General features: G+C 47.5%; 1 protein-coding gene across 4 annotated transcripts; it reads left to right on the forward strand.

The window, feature by feature from the left end:
- The first annotated feature begins 33 nt into the window (after positions 1–33).
- On the forward strand, positions 34–17355 carry Wdcp (WD repeat and coiled coil containing). 4 transcript variants are annotated; one of them, XM_015999993.3, is made up of 5 exons: positions 34–159; positions 9025–9073; positions 9162–10968; positions 14826–14940; positions 16572–17355. In XM_015999993.3, the coding sequence occupies exons 3-5, from the start codon at positions 9181–9183 to the stop codon at positions 16724–16726; spliced, it is 2058 nt and encodes a 685-aa protein (XP_015855479.1). In that variant the 5' UTR covers positions 34–159; positions 9025–9073; positions 9162–9180; the 3' UTR covers positions 16727–17355. The 4 variants fall into 4 exon arrangements, with proteins under 4 accessions (XP_015855479.1, XP_006981521.1, XP_076415394.1 ...); XM_076559279.1 differs by lacking the exon at positions 34–159 and adding an exon at positions 5394–5650; XM_006981459.4 differs by lacking the exon at positions 9025–9073 and having other exon boundaries at positions 38–159.
- Positions 17356–21166: the final 3811 nt, after the last annotated feature.

Consider the following 21166-nt stretch of genomic DNA (forward strand, 5'->3'; position numbering starts at 1 on the left):
CGCTAACGTGACGCACGCAATAGCCAATAGTAAAGAGGCATTGCCCAGCACCGAGGGCCGAGCCTTCCGTTCGTTGCCCGGGACTTCTGATCCGCGGTCCTGTGACGTGAGCGGCCCCCGGGATTTTTATGTGTGGGGCGGGGAGGCCAAGAGACCAAGGTATTTCGTGTCTTTTGCGGCCAGGCCTGGCGGGTGTAGGGAGGCTGGGGCTGGGCAGGGAGGTGGAGGCACTGGAGCTCAGGGATGCAGGCGTGGGGCGGAGTTGAGTTCCAGGCGACGGTGTGTACGGGGCAGTAGGTTGAGGACCGGGCTGGTGTGGTAAAACAAGTGAGTGTATCCTTTGGGACTCACGAATGATACTTCTGGTAATATAACCTAAAGAATATAGGCTTGCCGGGCGGCGGTGGCGCACGCCTTTAATCCCAGCACTCGGGAGGCAGAGGCAGGCGGGTCTCTGTGAGTTCGAGGCCAGCCTGGGCTACAGAGCGAGATCCAGGAAAGGTGCCAGAACTGCACAGAAAAACCCTTATTTATAATAAAGTCTACGGACTTTGAGGTGTCTCAGAAAACCGAACTGAGAAGTTTTATCACAAATCTCAGTAGCTGAGCTTTTTGTTAATTGCAGAAGGTTCTGTAACCGGTTAATCAGTTAAGGCGTAGCCAGAACGTTGTCTCTGTCCCACTTCTCTCATCCTTTTGAGGAGGCAGAAGAGGTTTTTGTTGTTGTTGTTCTGTTTTGGTCTGGCTTGGGCTTTTTTTTATTTGAGACGATAGCCATATCGTTTTGCAGCCTGTCCTAGTCTGAAATTCCTTGTTCAGACTGACCTCAGACTCTAGGCAGTGTGTGTGCCTCAGCATTTGTGCATGCACATGCACGTGCTTTGGGGTAGAGTTGGATTTCATAGGACGACTTTTGTGAATTGGTTCTGTCCTGCCGCTCCATGGGATCCCGGGATTGAACTCAGGTAGCAGGCTTGTGCACAAGCCCCTATTAACTGCTGGGCCATCTTGCTGGCTTTCAGTTTTATTGTTGTTTCGTTTTTAATGACGAGATTCTTTTTTTTTTTTTTTTTGGTTTTTCGAGACAGGGTTTCTCTGCATAGTTTTGCGCCTTTCCTGGAGCTCACTTGGTAGCCCAGGCTGGCCTCGAACTCACAGCGATCCGCCTGTCTCTGCCTCCCGAGTGCTGGGATTAAAGGCGTGCGCCACCACCGCCCGGCTCGACGAGATTCTTAAATGGGCTTTACTAACCTTATGTCAGTGACCCCCAAATCCTTCCCTTAGGGATGCCTAAGATCCATCATTGCTACCTTGGAGCCATCATACATCCTCGGCACCTCATAAATCCTGCCCCTTAGTAGTAATCTAAACACTCGGGCAGGAGGATAGGGATACATGAGACTGTATCAAAAATAAGTACACTGCACACTGCACACCTTCCTCATCTTTGAAGCATCTCTGCTTAATGGTTCAGCTGTTTCCCAAGCTGAGCGTTGTCATGCTGTCCCTTAAGTATTTTTCACCACTCATGTCCTATCTGATATCATTGTGTTTGCATCGGCTAGAGAATTATTGATGGGGTTGGGGGTGGGGGTGGTGTTGGAGGGCACAGGGACCATGGCAGTTGTGTTGAAAGTGATAGGATGGCTTTTGTGTGTTGTTTTTTCCCCTGGCACTTTGTGGAAGGCAGGACTTGAACTCAGGCCATCAGGCTTTAGAGGCAAACGCTTTTACCTGCTGAGCCATTTTGCTGACTCTTTGTTCACTTTAGTATTGTGGCATTCAGACTCTTTCATGCCCCCACCCCCTTTTGGGGACATGATCTCCCTACCTAACTCTGACTGGCCTGGAAATCACTATATAAACCAGGCTGGCCTCAAACTGCCTCTGCCTCCTTTAGGAGAAGGAGATCCAAGTTACACGGATATATTTGTAGCAAATAATACAAGCCCTTAATGTCTTGTCAATACCTTTTGAAAGAACTTTATTATTTTTAATTTTGGGGGAGGGTGCTAGGGATTGGACCCAGGGTTTTGAGCATTCGAGGCTGAAACTCTACCAACGACCCACATCCTCAAGTCCAGAAGGATTTTTTTTTTTATGCAGAAGATGTGTGTCCAGTCATCAAGTTTGTGAATAGAAGAGAAAAGTGATGTAAACAAAACCAGCTGGGCAGTGGTGGCACACGCTTTTAATCCCAGCACTCAGGAGGCAGAGCCAGGTGGATCTCTGTGAGTTTGAGGCCAGCCTAGTCTACCGAGCAAGATCTAGAACAGGCACCAAAACTACACAGAGAAACCCTGTCTCAAAAAACCAAAAATAAAAAACAAACAAAAAACCCAAAACCAAAATAATAATAATAATAATAATAATAATAATAATAATAATAATTCTGTCTAACAACACATAACACCCCAATTCTTCGAAAAGAAAAGACTGGAGTGAAAATGGTGTCTCTCCATTTCCCATGATGAAGAGGAAGAGATGATGAAGAGATCCTGTGTTAAGTTCAGGAAAAGGAAATAGAGCAGATGTTTGTGATGGTTAGTTTTATGCCAACTTTCTTCTTAAAGGAAGATGCACTAATTACTCATCTAAAAGCCTTCTATTACAACACCTGTCTTTCCATGGCCTGTGTTACTGTGTCCACACACACTATCAACGATGTTAGACCCAAGTCGGTGACTTAAAATACGTCATCTAAATTGTTTTTTATTTAGTTGGCCCATTAGGAAGTTTTCTGCCCAGGAAAATGTATCACGTGTTATTTATCAATAAAACTCTTAATTTTAAAAGGACATAAGTAGTTGCCAGAGGAGAACCACGTTATAGACCAGTCGAACAGAGGTTCCAGTTTTCACCGTTAGTAACGACAAGGGACTCATCTCCGTTTTGGAAGCCACTGTGGAGTCACTTCCCCTGACATCATGTATAAACGCAGAGCAGAGCATTCCTCCTTAGTCCAGGATCCTAAGAACAGACATGAAGCTGTAAGAGGATAAAGTTTACAGATAAGTTCATCACCGATGGCCGGGTTGTATGGTAGGGAATCTATTTCTTTGGATAGAGTCTGAAGACAACTTCAGCGTTCCTTCTTTGGCACTTTACCAATCATAAAATTGAGCAGTATCTATTAGGGGTGAAGACTGGAACAGCAATAGGAGCTTTGTGAGCGCCTCCTTACAGAAGGGGCTGGGACAGGAGCCCGGCCAGAGTGCTGAAGGAAGGGGTGTGCACTCTACCCCGACCCCAGCACATCTTCACTGATCCCTGGTTGGGAACCCGCCCGCTGGTGGGCGTGGGATATAGTCCACAGGTAGAGCAATTGCCTCGAACGTACAAGGTCCTGGGTTCCACCTTCAGTGGTGAACTAAAAGGTGGTTGCTATTCTTTGACTATTTAAAAGCTAAGATTTTTTTTAAGTCTTAAAATTCTTTATGAAATAAGTATATTTTTATATATTACTATTTTATGACTACAAGAAGGTAATTTGATTATTTCATGAGTACACGATTATTTAAAAAAAAACATTCCCCCTACATAAAGAAGTTGAAGGGTCCCACTTCGTCTCATATGCCACCCTATCTCAGTATCTACTGTGAACAGTTTACATATCATCCTGATCTTTTCCTGAGTCTTTATGGAAACATACATGCATGAATAGACATATCATGGTGCATATTTTTCCTAAATAGCATGTATTAGATGGGTTACCATATGAATTCTGCTCTTTGCGATTTCCCACTCACGGAAGTTCCTTTTCCTCCTTTTTGAGATCTTATCCACGCAGGGCTCAGACTTATGGGCTTAGGTGGTCTCCTGGCTCGGCCCCTTGAGCATCTGGGCCCACACAGGTGGGCAACACCCCTGCCTCCGATTGCCTAACACAGTGGTCCTCCACCTTCCTAATGCTGCCACCCTTCAATACAGTTCCTCATGTTGTGTGACCCTGACCATAACATTATTTTTGTTGCTACTTCATAACTGCAATTTTGCTACTGTTATGCATCATAATGTAAATATTTTTGGAGATACAGGTTTCTCAAAGGTGTCAAGATCTACAGGTTTAAAACCAACGGCCTAATCTGTTCCGTATTGACATACTCATTTTTTTCTTTTAGACTTCACACATGCTGGGCAAGCCCTCTCTCACAGATCATCCCTTCAAGGCCTGCACTTCCTGTTCTAGTTTCTTTTGTTGAGACTGGGTCTTATGTAGCCCAGGCTGGCCTTGCACTTGCTGTGTCCCTAAGGATGCCCCTTAACTCCTGATCCTCCTGCCTCCCACTCCAAGGCACTGAGAATATGGACCTGCACCTCGATGCTTAGCTAAAAACTTAATTTGCTTGTTTGCTTTGCTGGAACGTCGCAGGCAAATGCTCTTCTGAACTCCATACTTTCACTGGCCTTTTCCTTTTGCAGATTTTGCTGGTGTGAACATTTTTAGATGTGGCGGACTTATATTTAGATGTAAAATAGTCTTATATTTTGTAGACTTGCTATTCATTGTTTTATTCATTTAGGCCTTTAACTCATCCGGAGTTTATTTTGTTGTAAATTTTTTTAACTTTTTGGAGCTTTCAGCTTTATTATCTAAAATAAAAGTTATTCTCCCACTCAGCATGCTGGCGCGTGCCTTTAATCCCAGCACTCAGGAGGCAGAGGCAAGAGGATCTCTGTGAGTTCAAGGCCAGCCTGGGCTACAAAGCAAGTTCCAGGACATCCAGAGCTATATAATAGAAAGACCTCTCAAAAAAAAAAAATTATTCTCTCTCTCTTTCATAAGGTAGTGAAGAGTTGTATTGACTCCTGTCCAGTCGGCATCATGCAGTGGTACATACCAGCCACCTTGATCCTTTCCTCTCCCCTAATTAGCCCGCAGTCCAGGTCATCTCTGGGTTGAGTTCATAGAACTCAGGTCAGTTTTTACGTATTTGATGCCAGTGTTTCCCTGATTTTCTTCATTTGTTTGAGACAGGTTCTCACTGTGTGGCCCGGGCTAGCCTTGAACCTTGAATTCACCATGTATACCTGCCTACTTTCCTGCATTTTACATCTCACAGACTACTCACAGTTTTAGTATCAAAATTGAAGGTCATAAAGTTCTAGTATAACCTAATGATGGGGCTGGGGTAGAAGAGCACTTGGTAGCATGCACAAGGCCCTGGGTTTGATGCCCAGTACCATGGGAAAAAACAAAACTAAAACTGTATTGTTGTAAAATATTATTTTAGAGGTGTGTTACTTTTGTTTTTGTTACATTTGTTTAACTCTGGGAAGCTGTGTTATTTTGTTTATGCTCTGGAATGTTTGTTTAATGATGGAGAGATGTTTGTATTTTTTTTTTTTTTTGGTTTTTCGAGACAGGGTTTCTCTGTGTAGTTTTGCATCTTTCCTGGAACTTGCTTTGGAGACCAGGCTGGCCTCGAACTCACAAAGATCCGCCTGCCTCTGCCTCCGCCTCCCCAGTGCTGGGACTAAAGGCGTGCGCCACCACCGCCTGGCGGAAAAATGTGTGTGATTAAATAAAATTCACCTGTGGCCAGGTGGCTGCGTCAGCAACAGCTGACAGGAAGTGGTAGGGAGGAGCCAGGTGGAGAAGAGCTTTTAAGTGGGGGCGAGGAGAAGCTTTTTGGAGCCAGGAGAGGAGGTGAGTTATTTGTTATTCAGCCTCTCTGAAGAGCCGAGTTCCACCTGAACCTTTGAATCTTGAGTTCTTTAGAGGGACAGAGGTTTAGTTAAGTTCCCTTCGTAGCTTTGAAAGAGTCGGAGCCTGAGGGAACAAAGTTCCCTCCGGCTATGGCCCCTGTGGCCTAACCGCTGCCTGTAGCCTGGGAGTTGCAGTTGCTGATCTGGACGTCGGTGTCTCAAAAGGCAGCAAAGATTTAGAAAAAGGACACCACGGTATTGGTGACTAATAGGAATTGAAGGATTATTTTTGCTTTCTCTTCATTCTAACTTAACGATGAGATGTGAGTTTGAAAGCCTTGAAAACTTCTTTCTGGGTGTGATGATCACCTCACATCTGGGTGTGATGTAACCTCAGCATTCGGGAAGCCGATGCAGGATGATTTCAGAGAGTTCAAAGCGAGCCTTGGCAACATAGTGAGTTTCAGGCTAGCTGGGGTTACACAAGAGGTAAGATCCTGTCTCAGAACAAACAAAAAACTAGGGCTGATGACAGGGATCAGTGGGTAAAGGCACCTACTGCCAACCCTGAGTGCCTGAGTTCAATCCCCAGGACACACACATAAATACAAGCAAAAAGGGGCTAGTAGATGACTCCCCTTTTTTTCCTACCCAGTCTCAGTTGATTTCTGCTCATTTCAAGAGCCTGGTTATTATTATTATTATTTTGCAAGATTTATTTGTTGGGGGAGAGGGTGGGGAGGGTTGGGAGTGTACATACATGGGCACAGTTTGAATACAAGTGCCCAAAAGAGACCAGAAGAGGGCATTGGACCCCTGGGGCTGGAGCTACAGATGGTTGTGAGCTACAAGGTGGGTGTTGGGAATTGAACCTGAGTCCTCCAGAAGAGCAGCAACTGCCCTTAACCACTGAGCTCTCTTTCTGTTCCCTCTGCTCCTGCTTTGAATCCAGTTTGTGCGTGTGGTAAAATACACAGATCTGTTATCCTAACCATGTTAAGTATGCATTGGTATTAAGTACACCCATAGTGTTGTACACCCACCACTGCCAGCCATCTCTGTTAATTCCTTTCATCCCTGACTGTCCTGGAATTTGCTCTGTAGCTGTAGACCAGGCTGGCCTCGAACCTCAGCCTCCTGCATGTTGGATTAAAGGAGTGTGCCAGCCGGGTGGTGGTGGCGCACGCCTTTAATCCCAGCACTCGGGAGGCAGAGCCAGGTGGATCTCTGTGAGTTCGAGGCCAGCCTGGGCTACCAAGTGAGTTCCAGGAAAGGCGCAAAGCTACACAGAGAAACCCTGTCTCGATAACCCCCCCCCAAAAAAAAAAAAAAAATTGAAACTCTTTTTTTTTTTTTTTTCTAAGACAGGGTTTCTCTATGTAGCTCTGGCTGTCCTGGAACTCGTTTTGCAGATCAGGGTGGCCTTGAACTCAAGAGATCCACTTGCCTTTACCTGCCAAGTGCTGGGACTAAAGGCATGTGCCACCCTCTGTCTAAGAACTGAGACTCTTTATGTAATGTACTTCTTTAGTAAGTACCTGGGTGTGAGCAGATGATACTCAGTGTGAAAGTTGATGCTCTGCATTACTGTAAAGAATTACTGCAAGGGCAAACCCAACCGAGAAGGTAGAAGTGCCCTGAAAATTAGTGCTGTGTGGGTGTCACGGAGAAATCAAACAGTGATTTTTGAGTATCATTTCAGCAATGAGGCAACAGCCATTTTTAAAAAGTAGAGGAAGTAAGTGCTAATAAAACCAGAAGTGTGGATATCATTGATTTGACCTGAAGGGATGAGTGGGAATTAGATAATAGACTTTCCTTGACTTTTAATTCTTTTTTTTTTTTTTTTTTTTGTTTTGTTTTTTGGTTTTTCGAGACAGGGTTTCTCTGTGTAGCTTTGCGCCTTTCCTGGAGCTCACTTGGTAGCCCAGGCTAGCCTCGAACTCACAGAGATCCTCCTGGCTCTGCCTCCCGAGTGCTGGGATTAAAGGCGTGCGCCACCAACGCCCAGCTGACTTTTAATTCTTAATGAAAAATTTTCTAACTTGTAAGTACCATCAGTAACTGGATACGGTGCTCACACCTGTAGCCCCAGTGCTTGGAAGACTGAGGTAGCAGGATCCCCAAGAGTTTGAGGCCAGCCAGCGTGGCTCCGCGGTGAGCTCCAGGTCGGTGTGGGCTCTGTCTGAAAAGCAGTGAATGAAAGATAGGGACTGGCAGGATGGCTCGGTGGGTAAAGGCATGCTACTAAGCCTGAAGATCTGAGTTTGATCCTCGGAACCCACATAGTAGAAGGAAAGAGTGGCCTCACCTAGTTGTCCTGTGACCTTTGCGCACGTGAGCGCATGCGCACATGCATAAACTGAGATCAATAGAGGCTTTTAAAGAATTAAAAGAGACGGATGGTGGTCACACTCGGGAGGCAGAGGCAGACCGCTCTCTGTTAGCTTAAGGCCAGCCTGATCTACAAAGCAAGTTCTAGGGCAGCCAAGGCTACACAGCGAGACCCTGTCTCAACCCCCCCCCCCCAAAAAAAAAAAAGAAATTAAAAAGGGTTCTGAAGAGAATGTTTGGTTTACAGCACTTGTTGCTCTTACAGAGGACCCGGGTTTGGTTCCATCATCCACATGGTTTATAACTCTCTGTAGCTCCGGGTCCAAGGGATCTGATACCACTTGGCCTCCCTCAGGCACTAGGCACACACACACACACACACACACACACACACAGAGTACATGTACGTACATGCAGGCAAATGCTCATATATAGAAGATAAATATATCCAAAAAAATTGAAAATAGAGAAATGAAGGGGAAGAAAATAAAAAGCTATAATTACCAGGATAAATTCTGACTCTAAATTCAATGGGTGTGTGTATATGTGTGTTTTGAACCAGGGTCTCACTATGTTACAGGCTGGCCTATAACAATGTAGACCTGGGGTTAAAGGTGTGCCCCACCACAGTGGGCAATTTTGCTGTATTTTTAACAGTTCTACACATTAACTATTTTTTGTGCCATACCAGGGTTTTAAGCTATAGCTTCACACCTGCTAAATACGTGCTCTGTCATTGAGCTACGTCTCCAGATCAATATCTTATATCCATTCCATATTCAGATTTCTCCAGGTCTAAAAATATTCCTTTTTCCCCTCCCCCAAAACACTCGTTTCTTGATAGGAAGTTTTATTTCCTGTCCTTGCTCATTATGCTTGCTTTGGCATAGTAGTCTCTTAATTTGTAAGTTGCTCTTCTGTGTCCCAACAGCATTAACCTGTGAAGGGTCCCAGCCTATTGTAAAATCTAACTTGTGCATTTGCTTGATTATTCTTTCGGGGTATAACTTTCCTTCCCCCTCCCCCTCTCTTTTGTGACAGGACCCCGCTCTGCAGAACTAGCTGGCCTGGAACTCCTTGTGTGATCCAGGTTGGTCTTACACTCACTGCAATCCTCCTGCCTCAGCCTCCTGTGCACCGCTCGACCCGTGTGTAACCTTCCTTCTTAACGGTTTCAGATAGCCTTTGTCAGAAAGGATGGAGCTGGGAAACGGAAAACTGCTTAGGACCGGACTGAACTCGCTGAATCAGGCGGTGCATCCAACCCACGGCCTCGCCTGGACGGACGGGAACCGGGTAGTCCTGACGGGTTTACAGCTTCATAACGGAGAGGCCAAGTTTGGGGACTCCCAAGTCCTCGGGAAATTTGACTACGTCTGTGGTCTTTCCTGGGCCCCGCTCAGCGCAGCTCCCGGACCCACTCTGCTCGCCATCCAGCATAAGAAACACGTCGCTGTGTGGCAGCTGCGTCCCAGCACCTCGGGATCAAGCAAATGGCAGATGTCTCAGACCTCCGAAATCAGAGAGTCCCTCCCTCTCCTTCCCCAGGGCTGCGTGTGGCACCCGAAAGATGCTGTCCTGGCTGTGTTGACAGCACAGGATGCTTCCATTTTTCCCGACGTTCACAGCGACGGCTCCAGAGTCAAAGTGGACATCAACACCAGGGGCCGAATTTACTGTGCGTGTTGGACCCTGGACGGCCAGAGGCTGGTGGTGGCGATCGACAGCAGCCTTCACTCGTACACATGGGACAGTGCTCAGAAGTCCCTCCACAGCTGCGCCTTCTGCCCGGTGTTGGACGTGAACCGCCCCATCCGCTCCATCACGGCCACCGTGGACTCTCAGGTGGCCATAGCCACCGAGCTTCCGCTCCACAAGCTTTGTAGCTTAAACGCGTCTGAAGCCTTTGACGCTCCGCCCGGTGGGAGAGATGCCGGTGTGCGCGCTCAGCCTGTGGGTGAAACGCCCCCCGGGGAGGGGAGTTCTGGAGCGACAGTGTCTCCCTTTTCCGATCCCCTGGATCTGACTCGCATACATTTCAACCGATCAGGCGCCGAGGAGGGTCCTCTTATTTGTGTAAGAGAAAGGGACTACTTGACAGGAACCGGCCAGGACTCTTCCCATCTGGTCCTGGTCACCTTTAAGAAAGCCATCACCATGACAAAAAAGGTTGCCATCCCGGGCATCCTGGTTCCTGATCTCATCGCATTTAACTTGAAAGCGCAGCTGGTGGCCGTGGCCGCCAACACATGCAACGTCATTCTGGTCTATTCTGTCACCCCGTCTTCTATGCCCACCATCCAGCAAATTCAGTTAGAGAGTAACGAGAGACCCAAAGGCCTCTGCTTCCTGACAGACAGATTGTTACTAATTTCTGTAGGGAAACCAAAGCCCACCGAAGCCGTGTTCCTTCCTTCTTCAGAATCTGACCAGTATTCCGTTTGCCTGATAGTCAGAGAGGTAACTTTGGGAAGAGAATCTTCTGGAACGCCTGCTGAAAGTCAGGGTGCTTACTCTGCCTTCAACGCTCAATTGGAGAAAGCAGACAGAGAGCAGATGGTTGAGACCCTCTCCCTGGGCTTGAGACAAGGACTCTTGCTGACAGCGGACGCCAGTCTGGCTCAGAGTGGGAGGTCTGGCAGAGCCCTTATTCAAGAGGTTGAAAGCCCCTCGTCCCCTCCACCCAGGGATTCCATTGTACAGGAAACCCTTCTCAGGCCCTCCTGGCTTTGGCCAGCCTTGCCTAGACCCAGCTGGACCCCAGACCACACCAGCACCCCAGAACCGAATTTACCTCCAAGACAGAACTTAGGGGAAGAGAAGGAAACCTGCCCGCTCTCCAGGGAGCTGGCCGTCTTATCTCGGCACCTGGTCGGAATGCAGCAGAGTCTCTTTGAACTCATGGACTCTCTACAGAAGGAGAAGCGGTTCTCTCCAGTGTATCCCCTCTCTCAGGATCCTCCCTATGTTCACCTCGTTTACCAGGTAACGTCTCCCTTGAGGAACTTCCACTATGCCAGAAGCTCTTGAATCCAGTGGGTCTTGCCAGAAACATTGGTAAGGAGGGGGCTCCGAGTACAGCTCGGTGACCTGCGCATGCTGGGTTACAGGCAAGCTTGCCTGCCTTTGCGCACCTAGTCGGATGTTAACCCACCAAAAGTGCACACACCAGGGTTCAGCGTGATTTTATCACATCCCTGCTGTGGAAATGAAAGAGTGCGCTCTGGTGATTTATATTTAGGAAAAAAAAATAGGTTTAATTGTGTCATTCCATTGTGAAAACCTTTTCAGTGTGTGTGTGTGTGTGTGTGTGTGTGTGTGTGTGTGTGGTCATTTAAAATGCTTTGAGTGCATCCCTACACATGCCCATGCAAGTACATCACCATGGTTTTTTTGTGGTGGTGGTGGTTTGTATTTTTGAGAAAAGGTTTCTCTGTGTAGCCCTGGCTATCCTGGAACTCACTCTGTAGACCAGACTGGCCTCGAACTCAGAGATCCGCTCAGAGATCCGCCTGCCTTTGCCTCCCCAGTGCTGGGATTAAAGGCTCATGCCGCCACTGCCTGGCCCATCTCCATGTTTTTTATACCGGACACTTCTTTTCACATCGAGTCTGGCTCTGCTCCACCCTGTCCACCACTTCCTTTAACCGGTGCCCAATGTGATCCTCTCCCGCTAGCCTCTACACATATAAAATCAAACACAGATCCTTGTGTACAGATATACATACAGTATGGTGGGGTGCTTTGTCACTGTCTTACAGAGTGAAGTCATGGGGTGCTCTATACCTCAAGCTGAGTATGCGTGTACCTCAAGTAAGGCCAAACTAGTATATTTGTTCATTTGGTTTAGTATCTTTATTTTTGTTGCATTAGTTCCCAGAAGTGAAGTGCAAATTTGAAGAGCGTGTTTCTACCATTTTTTGTTGTTGTTTTTAAAATCGGATCCTATGTAGCTCAGGCTAGCCTCTCAGGGATGACCTTGAACTTTTTTTTTTTTTTTTTTTTTTTTTTTGGTTTTTCGAGACAGGGTTTCTCTGTGTAGCTTTGCGCCTTTCCTGGAGCTCACTTGGTAGCCCAGGCTGGCCTCGAACTCACAGAGATCCGCCTGGCTCTGCCTCCCGGGTGCTGGGATTAAAGGCGTGCGCCACCACCGCCCGGCCGACCTTGAACTTCTTGTGTGTGGTGTATGCATGTGTTCATGTGAGTTGTGTGCATGTGCAGGTGGAGGGTATACACGTGTGTTGGGAAGCACAAAGCTGACATCACGTGTCTTCCTAGATTGCTTTCCACTGTACGTTTTGAGACCAGGTTTCTCACTGAACCCAAGTCTCATGGACTTGGCCATTGAGTTCTGAGAGTTGCCTGTATCCACCCAGCCAGCATGTACCCTGCTTTTTTTTTTTTTTTTTTTTTAACATGTGTGCTGGGAATTCAAGCTCAGGTTCTTGTGCTTTTGCGGCAGATAATTTACTGACTCGGCCATCTCCACAGAGTTTCTTATCTTCTGCCTTCTCAGAAGGGCTGGATCACAGGTGTGCACCCCACACCTGGTTTTATGCTGTGCTGGGGAAGCAACTCGGGAGCTCGTGTGTGCTAAGGCGGCACTCTACCTTTTGAGGGGAGTTGCCCAGCTAATGTCATTGGGTAATGTTTTTTGGTATTTATTTAGTGGTTAAGAGCATGGACTAGGCTGGACATGGTGGCGTACACCTTTAGTTCCAGCACTCGGGAGGCAGAGGCAGGAGGATCTCTGTGAGTTGGAGGCCAGCCTGGTCAACATAGTGAGTTCCAGGATAGCCAGGGCTACATAAAGAGACCCTGTCTAAACACACACACACACACACACACACACACACACACACACACACACCCCTACACCTACACACCCCTACCTTAAAAACAAAAAAAGGAAAACCATGCACTGCTCTTCTAGAGAACTAGAGTGTGGTTCCTACCACCTGTAACCCCAGTGCCAGGGGATAATGCCCTTTTCTGACCTCTTCTGGTACTAGGTGTACATGTGGTGTGTAGACATGTGTGCAGCAGAACACACACACACACAAAAATAAATCTAAAAAAAAAAAAAAGAAAATTATAATGATTAAACAAACAGAAAAAACTAAACAGATTGAGTATCCCCAATCTAAATATCTGAAGTCTGAAGTGCCCTAAACTTCAAAACTCTGCCATTCAGGTGTAAAAGTCCACACCTGACTTCTTGTGATTGATCATAGCCCAAATCCAGGTGCACAGCAGGCCTCGGGGCCCCTGGCTGTAATCCCAGCACTCAGGAGGGGGAATTAGGAAGATGGGGAGTTTTTTGGGTTTTGTTTTGTTTGTTTGTTTTTTCGAGACAGGGTTTCTCTGTGTGGCTTTGCGCCTTTCCTGGAACTCGCTTTGGAGACCAGGCTGGCCTCGAACTCACAGAGATCCACCTGCCTCTGCCTCCCGGGAGTGCTGGGCTTAAAGTTGTGCACCACCACTACCCAGGAAGATGGGGAGTTTGGTGTTAACCTGGGCTACCTCCTGGCCTGATGACAGGCTAGGCTACAGGAGATCCTCCCTCACAAACAGAGAATACAAATAAAATAACAGTCTTGTTGAAATTACCTGCAGAGCTGGGCGTGGCTGGGCGTGTCTAATCTCAAGGCTCTGGAGGCGGAGGCACCGGGGAATCCAAGCCAACCTGGGTACATGATGATTCTGCATCACAAAGGAAGTGAACATACTATGTTTAGAAAGTGGGGTATATTTCTAAAGTGGGGTACATTTCTCCTGCGTGTTAGTTCCTGTTGCTGAGGATGTTGTGGTACAGGGGTCACTTGAGCCCAGAAGTTTGGGGCCAGGAGCATGAGCCGAATTAGACCCTATCTCAAACAAGAATTGTTACTTTTTATTAGGGTGCATATGGAACATAAATGATTTCATGTTTAGATGTGTGATTACACGTGAGCATTCCCAACTTGGAAGTACTTCTGTTCTCAGGCATTTCAGATAAGGGATAACCAGCCTGTGCGGTGAAATTCCGTATGTTCAAGGTCATCACGGTGTGAGTTTGAGACTCAAAAAAAGAGTGCTGATGATTCTTTTTAACAGCAGAGCATGTTAGACACGTGACTGCTTTAAAACACTTCCATTGGCACATATTAATTGTACAAAATAATGTGTTTCATTATGACTTATTTTAAGCCTTCATTGAATTCACCCCTCTTCCCCCCCATTCCCTGACCCCATTATGTTCCCTGTGACAACCCCCTTCTGTCTTCCTCCTCCAGATTCCATATACGAGAGAAGGTATAATAGTTGTCTGAGTCTGACTTAGTCCACAAACCAGCTGTCCAGTTCCATAGTAACACTGTTCGCCAAGTACTTATTTTTTTTTTTTTTATTTTTTTTTTTTTGGTTTTTCGAGACAGGGTTTCTCTGTGTAGCTTTGCGCCTTTCCTGGAACTCACTTGGTAGCCCAGGCTGGCCTCGAACTCACAGAGATCCACCTGGCTCTGCCTCCCGAGTGCTGGGATTATCGCCAAGTACTTATGAGACACTATTTCAATTAATAATCAGGAGTAATGTGCAGATAGTAACTTTTATCTATTTTACTGTGTGTTTGTATCTGATGTGTATGTGTGAGGTGGGCATGCATGTTCCATGGCATGCATGTAGAAATCAGAGCACAGTTGTCAAGAATCAGAAGCCACGTGTGGTAGCACCCTGCTGTGGTCCTAGCACTGAGGAGGCAGAGGCAAGGTTGCTCCATCTCTCCTGGCCCCTCTACGTCGTCCTTCAGAAACGTCATTGAGTCACTTTTACCATCGATTAACGGTTCTCACTTTCACTTGAAGAAACCCTCGTCTGTAGGTCCTGCGGAAAAAAGAGCCGTGCTTCTCTGCGATGGCAAGCTGCGGCTCAGCACAGTCCAGCAGATGTTTGGCCTCTATCTCGTGGAAATGCTGCATGGTAGGTTAGAACCCAGAGCCTTGTGGGACATGGTTGCTTTATCAGGCCTTGGGGTTTTTTGTTTGTTTGTTTTTTTCAAGACAGGGTTTCTCTGTGTAGCCTTGGCTGTCCTGGAACTCACAGAGATCCACCTGCCTCTGCCTCCCGAGTGCTGAGACTAAAGATGTGGGCCGCCACCACCACCACCACCTGGCTCATTTTTTTTTTTAACAGCAACCACTACATTGAACATAAAGACATTTTGTTTTTCCTTTTAACATTGTAACATTTTTCTGTCTTGACAGATACATTTATAGTATGGCTTTGCAATGGTCATTTTTTTGTTTGTTTGTCTTCTGAGACAGGGTTTCTCTGTGTAGCTTTGGTGCCTTTCCTGGATCTTGCTCTGTAGCCCTGCTGGCCTCGAATTCACAGAGATCCACCTGCCTCTCCCTCCTGAGTGCTGGGATTAAAGGCGTGCGCCACTACCGCGCCTGGCAGCAATGGTCATTTTTAACAGATAGGTTAATATTACTTCTGAGGCATACCACTTTTACTTCCTCATAGTTTCTTGTTTATGAGTTTTTAGTTGACTTTAAAATTTTTAGGTTTTTTTTTTTTTTTTTTTTTTTGTGTTTGCCTGCATGTTTATCTGTGAACAGGATGGATGTAGTACCCATTTTGGCCAGAAGAGGGCATTAAATTCCCTGTGGCTGATGTTTCAGACAGTTAGTTGTTAGTCCTCATGAAGGTGCTGGGACTTGAACCCTGGTTCACTGGAAGTACAACTAGTGTTCTTAACTGCCGAGCCATCTCTCAGGTCCCATTTTTATTTTACATGTGGGAGTGTTTTGCCTGCATCTATGTCTGTGCCCCATGGGCACACTGTGGCCTAGGGGACAAGAAGGGGGCGTTGGATCCCATCGTCTGTCCGCAGCAGGCAGTGAACGCGCACCCTCCTTGGGTAGCTACAGTTGGTACTGATGTATAGAATAAAAAATTCCTCGTTAGGGTGGATCACACTGCACCATATGATAAATGTCAGTCCTCAGACTGGGGAAATGACTCAGTGGTTAAGAACACTGGCTGATCTTCCAGAGGACCCCGGTTCAATCCCCAGCACCTACATGGCAGCTCACAACTGTCTGTAACTCCTGTAACTGTCTGTTCCAGAGGATCCGATGCCCTCATACAGACATACATGCAGGCAAAACACCAGTGTACGTAAAATAAAAATAATTGATTATCAATGTCAGTCCTGAGGAAAACTATGTTCTTAGTTTTGAGTGACCCACCTGAGGGGATTGTCGTTGACGCCCACTTTCTGAGCTACCACGTGACCTGACCCTAACTAAGTACAACTCCATTCTTCCATCTCCATGTTTTCTGAAAAGTGTCAGCTGATGAGGTTTATGATGAGGTTTGCCATCAACCACAGTATTTCACTTTTAAAAAGTTAGCCCCAGTGTGGCGGTGTCCATCTGTGACGGCAGCACCCGTGTGAGCGAAGCCACCGGCCTTGGGCTACAGTGGTGCAGCCACAGCTGGGGGGCCAGACTTAACAATGGGAGCCAGACATGTTTGCAGCTAGGCGTTCATCCTCCTCGAACTGCACGATCGCCTGAGTTGCTGTGTGTGTGTTGACTTTGTAGATTCCCACTGGATCCTCCTCTCCGCGGACAGCCAAGGTTTCATCCCATTAACCTTCACAGCCTCCCAGACGGTCGTGGTGAGAGATGGCAGCCTGTCGAAGCCAGAGGTGGCCAGGGACCCTTTCTTACAATCAGGATGTCACTCGCACACCTGAAGCCTCCGGAGACCTTGCCACCTGGAGTGTAGATGCAGCTGGCTGTTTGCACAGCGGGACCCGATGGCTGTTCTGCAGAGCACGTGCTCCACCAGCTTCCCCTGGGGGCCGTGCGCTGCTGCTGGGCAGCAGGGGAAGGGGTTGCTTATGTATTCGTGACCGTGCCACTTGGAGAACAGAATTCCAAGAACAAAACACTCTGCTGCCATATGGACTGTATTTTGCCTCTTCCCTAAGACTGTGCTCGCCCGGCCGGCAGCTGCGTGCATGAACACCGCCTTAGAGTGGTGCTGTGTTCACAGGATGCCCTGGCACAGTCACGGGCCTTTGTCCCGCTTCAGGTGAGGAGGAGACTGCTGCGGAGTCCGTGGTCCAGCACGGCCTTTAATTCATTCCCCAGGTGGTAGAAAACCAGTACCAAAGGAAGCGGAGACCCTCCTTCACCCTCAGGACTGCCCGGGTCGGTCGGGCGGGAGTTCAGAGGATGGCCTCCCGCCCAGGATTTAAGACCAGCCCTTTTGATTCCGTAAACCGTTCCAGCTGATGGAAGTCCAGATACTGCTCAAAAGTGCTCTGGGCAAATTTTAAATAAAATTTCAAGATTTGGCCCCCTCCGGCCTCCGCCTGAACGTGTGCGCTGCCCACCTGGTGTCTTCTTGCCTTTGCCAATCATGATTTTCTCCTTGAGATGTGGTGATTTATTTTCCAGTTTGAGGATCACAAAAATTTCCCATTTTCCCTCCCAGTAATCAGCCTTCTTGGTCACCTTTTCATTTGGTTGGTTGGTTGGTTGGTTTTTTTGAGATAGGGTTTCTCTGTGTAGTTTTGGTCCCTGTCCTGGATCTCGCTCTGTAGCCCAGGCTGGCCTCGAACTCACAGAGATCTGCCTGCCTCTGCCTCCCGAGTGCTGGGATTAAAGGCTCCTTTGTTTTTGAAGTAAGGGCTCAGACCTTACTCCAGACTGTAAGGCTCCTGCTCCCCCTGAGCTGTGTGCCTCCAGCCCAGCTTGTCCCTTTTAACTTTGCTATTTCTCTTTTAACCCCTTTGAAACCTAAGAGACCAGTGTAGAATCGGGAAGTCTTTCAAAAGGTTGAAAATTCACAAAACCTCAGCGAGTTGTAAAAAGCGTCAGTCTGTGGGTACTATCTTGATAAGGTATCAGCTTAGTACGGTGGGGGAAGAGTCTTGACCCCTTCAGCTGGACTCCTCACGGCTCAGACAGTACCCCACCCGTCAGTCACTGCAGGCCGGCAGATTGATCCGGGCTGGGAGCGCTGCACATCCACGGAGCCACTGTTTGAACCCTCGAGGCTCCATTAACACGTAGACTCCCCCTCCCTTTTCCCTGAAAACTACCCAGAGAGGAACCGTCTTGTGCCTTTGGGGACTCCTGTCTGTCTCTCGCCGTTTATGAAGATGGAGCTGGGCTGAGGAGAGAGGCAAAGGCCTGTTTTGTGGTTCAGATGCATTAGACAACCGCTGGGATAATGGACGGGAAGGGCGCTCGTCTGCAATCAGCGGCCTGCAGAGTGGTGGCTGAGGCCTGGCTCCAACTGCCGAGGAGGTGTCTGGGGCATGATGAAATCACTGCTATTACGACTCCTAAAGAGAGGGACTAAGGAAACCTGAGTAAGATCCCTGAGTGCCTCAAGCTGTACTTCCTTTATAGTCACCATTTTTCAGGGCAGAGGACTCAGAATGAGTCTTGATTGAAATCTCGAATGTCAGCCGAGGCTGTGCTGAATGTTCTGATGGTGTGTACTCTTTGTGAATGTCGGCCAAGGCTGTGCTGAATGTTCTGATGGTGTATATTCTTTGTGAGTGTTGGCTGGGGTAGAGCAGTGTTCTGGATTTGCGTACGCATAACTGTCATCCTTGTATTTCCTCCTCCGGTGGACATAGTGGAGAATGTAAATTGTTTCTGGGTAATAACTCGGATTCCATCTAATGACAGCTCCTACACAGATGTTTCCTGGCCTCTGCTGTTGAGGACAGTCATTGGAACAATAGAAGCCAGTCCCGTGTCATTGGCTGGCGGCAGAGAGAAGCGCTAAGTCCTTTAGATGTTTAGGGTCACATTAACAAGATTTTATTCAGCCAGGGGTGGTGGTGCGTACCTTTAATCCAGCACTCAGGAGGTAGAGGCAGGTGGATCTCTGTGAGTTCGAGGCCAGCCTGGGCTACAGAGCGAGATCCAGGACAGGCACCAAAACTACACAGAGAAACCCTGTCTCAAAAACAAAACAAAAACAAACAAACAAAAAAAGGTGTGTACCACCACTTTCCAGCTTCCATCCAGCCTTTTTTTTTTTAAATAGTGTTTCCCATTGTTCTGGAACTCACCAAGTAGGCTAGACGAGCTGGCCAGCCAGCCCCAGGGATCATCTGTCTTGTTTCACCTCCCCAAAACACTCGGATCACAACCTCATGCCTTGTTGATTGTTTTTTATTATTTATTTATTTATTTATTTTGTTTTTTCGAGTCAAGGTTTTTCTGTGTTGCTTTGGCTGGCCTCGAACTCACAGAGCTGCGCCACCACCGCCTGGCTTGTTGATTTCTCATGTGAGTCCTGGGCCTCACACTGAGATCCTCAAGCTTAGAGGCAGCCAGCGATGCTCTTCTGACTGAGCCAGCCCTCCAGCCCCTCCCCCCTGTTTTCTGAGACTGTCTCTCACTGAACCCGGAGCTCACCATTTTGGCTAGACTGGCAGGCCATTGAGCTCCTAGGATCTGCCTGTCTCCCTCCCCCACCCACCCAACCACTGGGGTCACAGGTCACAGCCCTGCCATGCTGTCCCAGGTTTTCACCTGGATGCTGGGGGTCTGAACTCAAGTCCTCGCACTTACACAGAAGCTTGTTCCCACTAAGCCGTCTCCCAGCCCCCACTCAATATTATTTCAAAGACACATCCTCTTGTGTGTATGTTATTCTTACTGTTGTGACTTGGCAGAATTCACAATACTGCTGGCATGGGCATTTCACTGTTTCCTGGCCTTATTTTTGAAATTACGATCTACATTGCTTTGGATACTTTTGTAACTATCTCCATATGCAAATATTTGACAAGTCTCTCCGTAGTCTTTTACCCAGAAATGGCTCTCACTGTGACGCTGTTTGGTTCCTACAAATTGCTTTGTAGTATATTTTGAGGCCAGGTATTATAATGCTTTCTTCTTTTTTGCTCAAGATTGATGTAGCAACTAGTATTTGCGTGTGCTTCCATATGAATATAAGGATTGTTTTGTTTCCTATGAAGAATGTTGGGCTAGTATATAGATCAAAAACTGTATTCATAGCTCATCTAGCATATACTTAAGGTCTCAGGGTCAGTCCTTACCTGGAAAAAAAAAACCAGACAAAATAACAAGAAACCTGTCAAGGCTCGTGTCTAGGATCCCAGTACTTGGTTGGCTCAGCCAACACTGGTGCATTCGAAGCCGACTTGAACTCTACAGCAAAGTCCTGTCTCACACATAGACAGAATGATGTTTGCTGTAGGATTTTGGCAGATACTCCTTTGAGGAAGAAGCATTGAGTTTTGTTCTTGGTCTGCTAAGTACTTCTAATATGGGTGCATTTAGGTTTTTTAATCAGACAATTCTTCCATGGAGGGAAGGTGATGGGTTCCATTTGGGTGCGTGGTGTTGGGACTGCCTGGGAAGCACCCCGGGAGGCTTTGGGTCTGGGAAGTTGAAGCTCAGTAGAGAGCGGTGGGTTGAAAGTGGAGTCTGCAGCGTGTAAGTGAGATCCGCACTGCCCCGGGAAGGTTAAGGAGCATCAAAGAAGCAGAAGGAAAGAGGGGCGTGTGGGTCAGAGATGCTGGAGAGCAAGCCAAGGACGATTAGAGTTTTGGAGTTCAGCATTCACTAGTTAGCATTGAGGGCTTCCTCCGTGTGTTAGTTACTTGTCTTGTTGCTATGCTAAATACCCTGATAAAAGCCACTTAGGGAAGGCAGGTTGGCCAAGCTCTGGTGACGCACACCTTGAATCCCAGCACTCGGGAGGTAGAGACAGCCGGATCTCTGAGTTCGAGGCCAGCCTGGTCTACAGATCGAGTTCCAGGACAGGCAGGGCTGACAGAGAAACCCTGTCTTGGAACACCAAAAGAAGAAGAGGAGGGGGAGGCGTGTGGGAAGGGGAGGAGGAGAAGGCTGAAGCCAAGTTTAATGGATTCAGGAGTGACAGGTAAGAAGGAGATGGGAATGACAAGGGGGAGGGAGAGCAGTAAGAGAAGCAAGCTGCTTTGTTTTAGGTTGAGTGCGGCTGTACCCCAGTCAGTGTGATACACGTCTGGGGTAAGAGCCATATACTTCATGGCTCCTCCTCAGGGGACTCCAGCATGGGATGGGGAGCTGTTCACAGTTACATTTTACCCATTCTAAAGGAAACAAGTTCTTTAACTTTTGTTTGCTTTTAAGATGGGTCCGGGCGGGCAGTG

Source organism: Peromyscus maniculatus, chromosome 22 (assembly GCF_049852395.1).
Source record: "Peromyscus maniculatus bairdii isolate BWxNUB_F1_BW_parent chromosome 22, HU_Pman_BW_mat_3.1, whole genome shotgun sequence".
NCBI classification, from domain to species: domain Eukaryota; kingdom Metazoa; phylum Chordata; class Mammalia; order Rodentia; family Cricetidae; genus Peromyscus; species Peromyscus maniculatus.

Coding starts and splice junctions, on each gene's coding strand:
- Wdcp (XM_015999993.3), top strand. CDS start 9,181: ATGGAGCTGGGAAACGGAAAACTGCTTAGGACCGGACTGAACTCGCTG. Junction 10,969..14,825: donor ATGTTCACCTCGTTTACCAG/GTAACGTCTCCC, acceptor TTTCACTTGAAG/AAACCCTCGTCTGTAGGTCC. Junction 14,941..16,571: donor TCTCGTGGAAATGCTGCATG/GTAGGTTAGAAC, acceptor TTGACTTTGTAG/ATTCCCACTGGATCCTCCTC.